The 10,259-nt window shown below is 46.0% G+C and overlaps 1 protein-coding gene across 1 annotated transcript; it reads right to left on the bottom strand.

Moving 5' to 3' along the window:
* Window positions 1-901: 901 nt before the first annotated feature.
* LOC123077910 (uncharacterized) lies at window positions 902-8,258 on the bottom strand. Its single transcript, XM_044500278.1, has 2 exons — window positions 7,498-8,258; window positions 902-1,214 (listed from the first exon to the last, which is right to left on the bottom strand). Exon 1 carries the CDS (start codon window positions 8,110-8,112, stop codon window positions 7,513-7,515), a length of 600 nt encoding a protein of 199 aa, XP_044356213.1. The 5' UTR covers window positions 8,113-8,258; the 3' UTR covers window positions 902-1,214; window positions 7,498-7,512.
* Window positions 8,259-10,259: the final 2,001 nt, after the last annotated feature.

The following is a 10,259-nucleotide window of genomic DNA, read 5'->3' as shown; positions in this document are numbered from 1 at the left end:
GCGTGAGTGAGGCGCAGTGCAGCAGATATATATAGGGGGAGTAAAAGCCTCCCTCGGTCTAGCATAGGATCTATAGGACTGAACAGAACTCAAGCCTGGGACGGATGGATGGATGGAAATGTGCCCGCAGCATGTCTGCGTCTGCATGTGCACCGCCCCCAAGAGTTGGTTAGGTGCAAGAACTGACCTGATGGCGGAGAAACGACGCCGATTTCGCTGTGCCTCCTGTATTGGATTCTAATTCGAAGGGTCTGATCCGATCGCCGGAGACACGGCTCCCCTTTGGCAATGTGCGCCTGTCGACCCCGTTCTGGACGCCTGAGGTGACGGTGCGGAACTGGCCGGCGTAAAGCCGACGCCCGGCGTTGCCGTTTGCGTCTATCCACCCTTGCTGCATTCATTTGTGGCCTTGGCAGCAGGGCGCCATGCCGTGGACTTGTCACTGCCATCACTGCAACGGATCGGTCTGCAAAAGGGATGTGTGAAGTGGTTCAGCTTGATACCGCGCGGTGGCGCGAAGTTGTTAAAACGCAGTGCTGAACTTGCCCGTCTGTCTCAAATAACCAGGTGCAAGACAGTTCAGGTAGTATGACATTCAGGTAGTATCAGTACTCGTACTGATGAAGGGCATTGGACTTCTTCCCGCAAGGGAAAAAAAAGGCATTGGTCCTCAACATCTGTGTACAGATCCCATCACGGTTCAACAGATTGCAACACAGCGGTATTGAAAATAAGGGAGCTCCCAGGTGAAGATTGAAGCGATTTACATGGCCAGGGCACTTGTAAAAAAACAGAGCAAAAACGAAGGGGAAAGATAGGGCTGCCAATGGCAATGACTTGAGATTCAGATGCATCTGCCTGTCCTTGCCAGAACAGTGATAAAGAAGGAGACCAATGCAGCGAAAACAAAAGAACATTTGCTTTGTATAAAAAACGAACAAACAAATTACACTGCGTGTACAGGTGTCCTCAACAACCAAACCAACAAATTCAAACATAACAAGTCCAGCAAGCTCATTTGGCTTCGCTTTTCAAAGATGTTCCATACCACAAGGGAGGTAACTATGGGTGTTGAGTGCCTTCCCTTTGCTTTGTAAATCTCTGGCAGAGTTTGGCTATGCTATGGTGATATCACCATCAGTTTTGATTAATCATGCATCAGGAGAAACAACTCTGTAAATAACCTCCATATTTTCACTTGAAAGTTGGGCAGCCTACAGAGGAAAAAAAAAAGATGAGAAAATATGGTACAATAGTATGAACATTCAGTTCAAACAAGGTTACTTTCTAAGCTTCTTAACACCTTTTGTTCAACGATATTCTTAAATCCAGAAACATTTGCATTATACTCCACATAATCAAATGGTAGTTTGATGTAATCTCCCCAAAGTCAAAATTTCGATTGTTAAAAAAAAGGGTCTAATTCTGGTAGCACCGGAGAAGGTTCAAAACAGATCAAATGAATGGTACAAAACAGATAGTGCAACACCTGGTTGCATTAGACAAAAAAAAAGGTCACTGCAATAAAGACTTCACAATTTGCATGCTGTCAAGCATAGGTGTGGAAGGGTGTGCACAATACAAGGATTGCCAAAATTGAATAAATACAAGCACAAACTGTTGCAATTTTAGTTCCGAATATCTGCATGCACATGCAAACTACCACCTGTAAGGATACAAACTCCTTATCTACACCACATATCAAATCTAGCCTTAATCAAATTTGATATGACCTGAACTTTTTATCTTTTAGTACATAACAATTCTACACAACGAGACAATTACTCTTTTTAATTAGCTAGATGACCCAATATTGGGCTGCATCTACACGCCACAAAATCTTTGTGCCCGATGTTGGAAACAGCTCTGGCATACCACTGACATGTGTCCCTATTTATAAAATTTCCAACACACGGTGACACAAACCAGTTCAAAAATAAAAGCAACACCTAACCTCACGTAAGGCGAGCATCTAACGGCTCTTAATATACTCTATAAAATTAAACATAAATGAATAAGTATTCGCCGCCTTGCTTATCACCTATTGAGCATTGGTATACTTGTAACGATATGATATGCATAGTTAGCAGCCATGTCTGATTTAGATATGGTCAAGTACCAAACACCAGATATGTGGTGTTAATCTTTTTTGGCCAGTGACAAAACATGAAATTCCAGGGACAGTGTTGAACCCAGGCGTCCACCAAATGAGCTATGGCCTCCTTATTTCTGGAAGCCGCATATTATATTACTAATTATGGAGTTCCCATTATAAAGAGGGGAGAAGTTTCCACCCCTGGAGTCGATCGCATGTATTCTACATGCGATGCAGGGACTAGGCGTACGTGTGGTATTAACATTATTGGGCCAGTGACAAAACATTAAATTCCATGGAGAGTATTGAACCAAGTAATCCACCAAATAAGCTATGGCTTGCTTATTTTTATTAGACGCAAACTCATTAAGAAGAGGGGAGATATTTCCACCCCCTGGACTTGATCGTATATCCTATAAATGCATGGACTAGGTATATATGTGGTATTAACATTAGTTTCCTAGTGACAAACACGAATGAGCTATGGCTTTGCTTATCAAGGGGGGTATTTCCACCCCTGGACTTGATCGTCTATCAAATACACGATATACGGACTAGTGTCAAAGCAACATATGCTATGTAGGAGACTAGGAGGTAAATATGTAGAGAGGGCAGCATGAGTTTCTAGGCCCAAAAAAGTTGGCTAAGCTATACAACTGGGAATAGGACAAACATAAGATGTCTTCAAGGTGCTCGCCCCTGTCCTCTAGATTGCTGAAAGAAAGCAGAGATCTGGACATGTGCCCCTCTAAAGTGCTGGCCCAGGAATTGGGTGAACTTAAGTGGTTTTGGTACTGTTTGTCTTTCTCAAACACACACAGCACAAGGAATAACACGTGTGGCAGTTGCAATTGTTTCGGTAACAATTGAGGCTGTGAGGGTCTGTTGAGTGGCTCTGGGACACAGTAGGTAGGAGTTATATGACCATTGTGGTCAGCGTGCAAGGCTGACACACTAGGACTAAGGCAGCATATGCCAGACTAGTTCGTGTCACATTGTTTAGTTTAGATTTATTTCCAGCACAAATCGTGACAAGACATGATATGGTGCAAATAAAGTTTACTTGCATAAGAAACTCTGCACATGAGAAGCTCAATAAGATTATTAGGTAGTACACACACTATAGTTTTTTGTTTCATGCTTCGCTGAGTTTGCATAAATCGCTCTCTTTCATTTTGTTCCTCCACACACGACCCCTAGGATCCACCATCAACAAATGATATCTGCATAATTCATATGCAAATAGACGAAAGTAAAGTTGAGATGGTGCCAAGAGAATAAATGGGAACCAGAAGATTCCAATTATTCTAATTAAAAACATTCCCAAAGAAAAGCGAGGTCATGAAAAGTAAAGATTACCATGCATCTAAACTCGACTGCAAGGGAGTTCCAACCAAATCAGCTCAAGTATCTTATGTGGCCTTTGGGGGACTCTTCGGTCCTGAGAATTATCGCTGATCCAGTCAAAGTTAGGAATGGACTGCTTTGGTGTTGCAAGCATCTTATCTTTGTAGATCACATTTGCTGGCTTATATTTTCTTTCATTTCTCCTCAAAATAAGCTGCATTATATCACTAGAAGTTTTGCCCTTTAGTTGCAAACAAGGAAATCATGACCTATATATACGCATATATTACCATATTACCAGATATCATATACCAGCATCGTAAGGGTATATTTGGTTGATAGCAATCCTTATTCTTAGAATAATTTGTATGCACTTTTGAAGCATCTCGTGGGATGTTTAAGCATGAACTATTCGTTGGTTTTATCCTTTTACTTTTTTTTATTTACTCTTTACTATAGTCTATTCTTATATTATTTTTCTCTCCCCCCATGGATTCTTTGGTCGAGAACTATCTTTGATTTTATTTTATTTTACTTTATTGAATTTAAGTGGATGCAATGAAAAAACAAATTTAACTAGACTACTTACTATTAATATTGTTTCCTTCTGTGATGTAGGAGGTTTTTGTACACGTGTCTTTAGTTTCCCTTTTATTATCTCGTCCAAGAGAGAAAGTTCTTCTAATTCTACGCATCTTTCTAGAATCCTTTTCTCTAGAATATCAGTTAAGAGAGTTTCGGATTGCCTGGTACTCCACCAATTATTAATCCAAAGTTCTAACTTTATAGGTTCGGTACACTATATATTTCGTATATTAGTGGAATTTCAGTGCATCGGGTCTTTCTTAGGTCTAGATGGGAGTGAAGTAGTGAAATGGAACTAAAAAAGGGTGCCTTATTCGCATTAATTATAGCTTATTCATAGACAAAGTGGATTTGGAATTTTCTTTCCTTCCAAGGATAACTTGTATCCACAACCTAGCCGAAGTTTGGCAAAAATAGAGGTCTATGACAGGCAGGCATAGTGGTGAGAGAATGTGGTGTGACACATCTGTGCAACCATGAGCAGTATCCACATCTTTGGTAAATGTGGATACCAACCAAACATGCCGTAATTGCAAGCGTTTGAATCACCACTCAACAGAACAAGTATTTGTTTGCAACATTAATCAAGTCAACCCAACAAACATAAACATATTTAAAAAAACTGAAATACCATATCCTGTCATTGCCAGTATTTCGTCACAGAGAACTACTTGTAGTCTAACATTATATTCATATCTCAAAAGACCTGATACTACGAGGGCAGTTTTCACTTTCATCTCAACAACAGCTCCTACAACAGATCCAGTGAAGCTATCAATGGTGGCTGTCAACTCATCACTTAACTCCTTTGCATGATTCATTCGGCACTAAACTACAATAATGCCATTTTACCAGTGTTCCTTCTGCGCCAATTTGGAAGCGGTCTACAAGTTACAAATATTACTAGGGCATCCTACTCTGCACTAATGTTTCCAGTTTGGCTTGCCACTTTGTAGGAGATAAGTGCATGTACTACAGTCTCATCGCCTGCAAAACAGAACATGGAGGAGACCCACCTTGCCTAATGTGTGCTCTTAGAGACCATAACCTATTCATCTGGTGCCAGTCTCATCATGTCCAGCAATGATGATGCTATCATCTGCTATCAAAAGCTGAGATCTAGGCAGGTGTACAATAGCTTGTGGATGGACAACGTCTTCATCAAAGTACCCAGATTATGGATGGTGGATCTTCAGACTTGAGAGAAGAGCATATCTACACAAGCCAGCATCATTTTTGCTGCTGATGGCGACAGAGCAGCTGCAAGACAGACGCACTCAACAGCCCCGCATTTTAGCTCACCTAAAGCACTTGACATGATATCAAACATACACATTCACCATGATCACTGTACTGAGCGTAGGGTCTGACAGTCAAACAAAGCTTGCACGATCTGGTAATCAGGATTTTACAGAAGCTTTATACAATGATCATATTAATTTAAGTTGTTAACTATGCCATTGAACTGATAACGTTTTTAGCTCTATAAGTTTCACTGCTTATATTATTATGTTCTCGTCACATGTTGTAAGTTAGGAAAATGTTTTCGATACGGGTAACATAAATTAAATAAGTTTGATACTGAAATTGAACTACACAGCTTGTATGAAAAGGTTTCATTAAAATCAATTTTGGTATTATCAAAAATAAATATCTCAGTATATACTTGACCTAAATATATGTAGCTTCTGTATTTTGTCAGATCCTACAATCATAACCAGTCAAATAAAGAATGGTCCAATCTAGAAACCTAACCCTGGCAACTTTGAGCACAGCCTCCTCAACTACTTGATGTTCCACAAGAAGAAAGAAAACTGCATGATGTTTTCAGGAAACACAAACTGCTGAAGCAAGAGATGCAACGAATTTGTATATTTGTGTGTAACATAAGATAAAAGCCAGATCCGCCGACTTGCACACATTGTGTTGCCCGTCTTAGCATTTCATGATCATACTTTCGAAATTGGGCGTGACACAGTTTCCAGAGAATCGACTGAGCGCTGAAACCACCAGTCCCTCGCGTCCCTCCCGTCCCTCCCTCCCGTCCCTCGCGTCGCCCCTAGGGCGACTCGGGGGAGTCTAGGGTTTTCCCCCGCCGCCTCCCCCCACCTCCCCACCCCCCTCGCCGCCACCGGAGACGACCGCCGGGAAAGCCCGCGCGGGCGCCGAGGAAGGTGGCGGCGGGGTCTTCGGCGCTTCTTCTTCGCGGAGGCCATCGGATCCAGCGGCGGCGGCCCCTGCTGGCGTGGCGTGCGGCGTGCCTGAGGGTTCGGCCGTGAGGACGGCGAGCCGCAGGCGTGCCAGATCTGGAGGTATTGCCTCCTTCCCTTCCATGCATCCCTTCCCAGTCCCCGATTCGGCGGTGTGTTCTGGTGGAGCAGATCGGTGTCCGGGGGAAACCTTGGCCGCCTTGGCTGGCCGGCAGCGGCGACGCCGCTTTTTGGTGCCGCTTTCCTCCTTTGGGGCGCTGCTGAGGGCACCATCTCTCCACTCCGACCCATGTCCGGGTGAAAGCCCAAGATCCGATGCGGATCGGGCGTCGGCGGCGCCCCGTGCACCGTAACCTTCCTGGAGGCGACGCCAAGGACATTGGGATCGGATGGAAGGGTCTGCAGGTGAGGGGTGGGGGTGTGCTGCCTCCCTTTCGGTGGAGCGGTGTTTCGTTCTACATATTCTTGGCGGCGGCTCTTGGCGGCATGGAGCAGCGGAGGCTTGGCGTCAGATGTGTGGTGACGGACACGCGCAGGAGGTCGACGCTGTTTGGCGTCGTGGTGGCGTCGGCGGCAGCGAGACCGGGCAAGGCCGATGCAACAGTACAGCTCTGAAGATGGATATGTGGCGGGTGGCTGTGGCGGCCTCAAACCCGGCAGGCGTCCTGGTTGAGGAGCACGCCGGACTGGTGGGTGCCCATACCCGGCAGGCGTCCTGGTTGGGACCTCAGGTCTTAGATGTTAGGTTTGGCTGCAAGGTCTGTTTGGTATTAGGCCCAGACCATCAGCGCCCCTTCATCAGTTAGATAGGAGTAGCGACAGAGGTTGCGAAGATGGTGGCTTTGGTCTTACTGTTGTACGACTTTGTAAGGTCTTGTGTTAATAATTAATAAATTGGCCGTATGCATCGTCCAGATGCAAAGGCCGGGGGTATTCCTCCTTTTCTAAAAAAAAATGATCATACTTGCAGGCATCTCAGAATATCTGTAACTGTGCCCAGATCCTCCAATGCAACTGACACAAACTTCATGAATTCAGAACCCCACCCTCCCACCCTCAACGGCTCAACACACACTTGGCCTCTCCCTTTAGTAGAAGAGATTCAGGCCATAGTTTTGCTCAGCCTTTATGAACCCAATTCACAACCATTATTTGTTCACACTAACCCACTGTGTTTCTAACCATGGCTCTGGTTCTACAGTCTACACTCTCCACATTGGAACCAATAAAGCGAGAGATAAATGATGTGCACGTCTATACCTTTTTTTAATCTATTTACCGGCCAATGCAGCTGAAACCCCTGCACACGGCGAGCCAGGCCGCGAAGAGTACACCGAGGAGCACGAGATCCACGAGGACGATCAGCCAGAGCTGGCGCCTCCACGCCCGCCCGGCGCCACTGCGAGCTCCATGCTCCCGCTTGGGCGTCCCCCGCGCGAGCTCGGCCTCCCTCCGCGTCGCCTCCTCCGCCTCGGCCTCAGCGGCGGCGACGTCAGCAGCCTCGCGCGCGAGCGCCTCCTCGTTGGGGAACGGCAGGCGGAGCGCCAGCCGCGCCATCTCTTCGCGCATCCTGAACTCGGGGAGGCATCGCAGGCGGCGGAGGAAGAGCAGGAGGTGGGACGCCGGGAGCTGCGGCGCGAGAGAGACCGCGGCGAGCGCGAGCGGCGGAGCGAGGAGAAGCGCGTGCGCCCGCCCCGCCGTGGAGTGGGTGACGTAGCGGTGGTGCGGAGGCGCCGAGGCAGCGAGCGCGGCGGCGAGCGCCGGCAGGTCGCCGGTGCCGGCGCCTCCGGCGTCCGGGTCGTGGGCGAGCTCGGCGACGAGGGCGCTGTCGCGGAAGGCGCACGCGTAGAGCAGCGGGTGCGAGGCCGGGAGCATCCGAGGCAGCTAGGCGGCGCGAGATATTTCTCAGGGATTTGGATTCGCCGGGAGGCTGGGCGAAGGGGGGACTGCACAAGGACAGGAGGTGGAAGAAGCCAGACTGGAGCGTTGTTTGATTTGAGTTTTGTGGAATGGGTACTAAAATTCTTTTGAATGCTTCTTCCACCTGGATATCTAAAATGGTGTTTTTGGATTTGTCTACGGATCGGACGTCCTCACCCTCTCGTCTCTCGGGTCTCATCTATAATATCTAAATAATTTATTCTCATTATTTGATTTCTCTGCTCTCTCGTGCTTTCACGTTATCTTAATTTTTTACCGTTTGATTGACCATATATGTGGCTAAGATCTGCGGCAAGAGTGAACCCGTGTCCGCTTGACGGCCCTCCCGTTCGCTCCTCCTTCCTGGACCCCGCAGAAGCGGAAGCGAACTTTTCTCCAACTGAAACATTAGAGACAGAACCCCTAAACATAATCCGGTCACCCGACACCCACCCCAACCATCTCTCTCTTTCTCTCTATCTATCTCTTTCTCTCTCTCTCCCTCTCTCTCCCTCTCTCTTCCGCAATCGACGCAAGCCCCACACAGCGATGGACGCAACTAAACCCAACCTCCTCTAGGGTTTGTGGCCGCCAATGAAAAAGAACCGGCGGCTACGGCGGCGATGGCGACTTGCGGGGCAAGGCCAGGATTGCAAGACCATTGATCTGGAGGACGTGTGAAACTTCATGCACATGGGCATCAACATCCTTGAGGACAAGCTAGAGCCGCACTTGAACTCCGAGGACTCGTAATGCTCTACACGTAAGTCGCCTCCGCCTGGCCATGCCTAGGCTAGGTCTGATTCTATCTGATCTGGTGCTGATCTTGGTGCCTCCTGTTTGTCTTTTTTATTGCGCAGTTGGTTATACAACATGTGTACGCAGAACCACCCTCACGACTACTCGCAGTAGCTCGGGCGACGGTGAGCTGATTCACCTGCTCCCCTAATGCGTAGATGTCATTTTGTGTGTTCAGATTATTTATCCCCTGTTTTGTATGTGTGTCTGTCAGTTCTCTGATGCAACGAATCTGATTATCTGTTTGGTTTCGATGGTCCTACAGTTTAAGTTTTGCATCGACAAGACAGGATTTTTGCAAGACAATTAACTGATGCACTTCCAGGCACAACAATTTGTAAATCTCTGAATTTAAGAAGGCCACCAACATCTTGCTCGACTTGGTAAGTCACACGTAATTTTTGAAATTAACTTCAGACTTTCTGCTAAGAAAAGGAGCAGCTTTGAAATGCTTCTCTTATTTGGGAACTGTACTAGTGGTTGCTAACAAACGACAAGAACAATCCTCCACACCTCTTGCACTAGATTTATTGCAAAAGTGTATGACAAACAACAAATAGTTTGATCTTGAATCTTAATTTCAAATCTTTAGATTTTGCAGGTTGGACCATCCAAGGTATGCCATGTATCTGAACTTAGCTAGCCCAGTTTGTTGTGGAAAGTTGTAACCTGACTGAAACTCTTTAGATTCTTGGATGAAGGTCAAACCTAAAAAATCATATTTGCCCCAGCTTCATCATCCAACTAACCTAGATACATTTTAACCGTCATGGTCATGTTCACATAAATACCTACAGATTAGTAATTCAGGAATGGTAGTACAATCGTAGTTCAGCTTAAAACAATCATTACAAACTCATTAATTAATGGGCATATGAGGAGACACATGATGGACTTCAGAATACCATTCTTGATATGAATCTTGCCATCTAATCCTTATGTAGCACCTCCATGTATTCTCCTATGCAGGTGGACCTGCTTATGCCACTTCTCCCTTATCTACCTTGATGGTCGATCCGGTCGTCGGTGTCTCCAGTTCCCCCATGTGGCATGGTAACTGAGATGTGCAATGTTGAGCCAGGAACCATGGATGCGGTCTCATATGTGGATGGCCTCTTTTACTTTTCTTTAGTATGTATGATGCTGACTTACTATCCTATTTTCCAGGTTGAAGGTATTCATGATGGCCTATTCAAAGTTACATTGGACAGATACCGAGTTGCTGATGGAATATGTTTTTCTTTCGTACGGCTTTTCATTTGTGCTATATTGTTAACCGTTAGTTTGCAATGGCATTTCGTTTG

Source organism: Triticum aestivum, chromosome 3D (assembly GCF_018294505.1).
Source record: "Triticum aestivum cultivar Chinese Spring chromosome 3D, IWGSC CS RefSeq v2.1, whole genome shotgun sequence".
NCBI lineage: Eukaryota > Viridiplantae > Streptophyta > Magnoliopsida > Poales > Poaceae > Triticum > Triticum aestivum.
Note: the sequence above shows the minus strand (reverse complement) of the source record. Positions and strands in the feature narration are given on the sequence as shown.

Bases quoted from the DNA above. Each gene is read 5' to 3' on its own strand.
- LOC123077910 (XM_044500278.1), bottom strand. From the start codon at position 8,112: ATGCTCCCGGCCTCGCACCCGCTGCTCTACGCGTGCGCCTTCCGCGAC.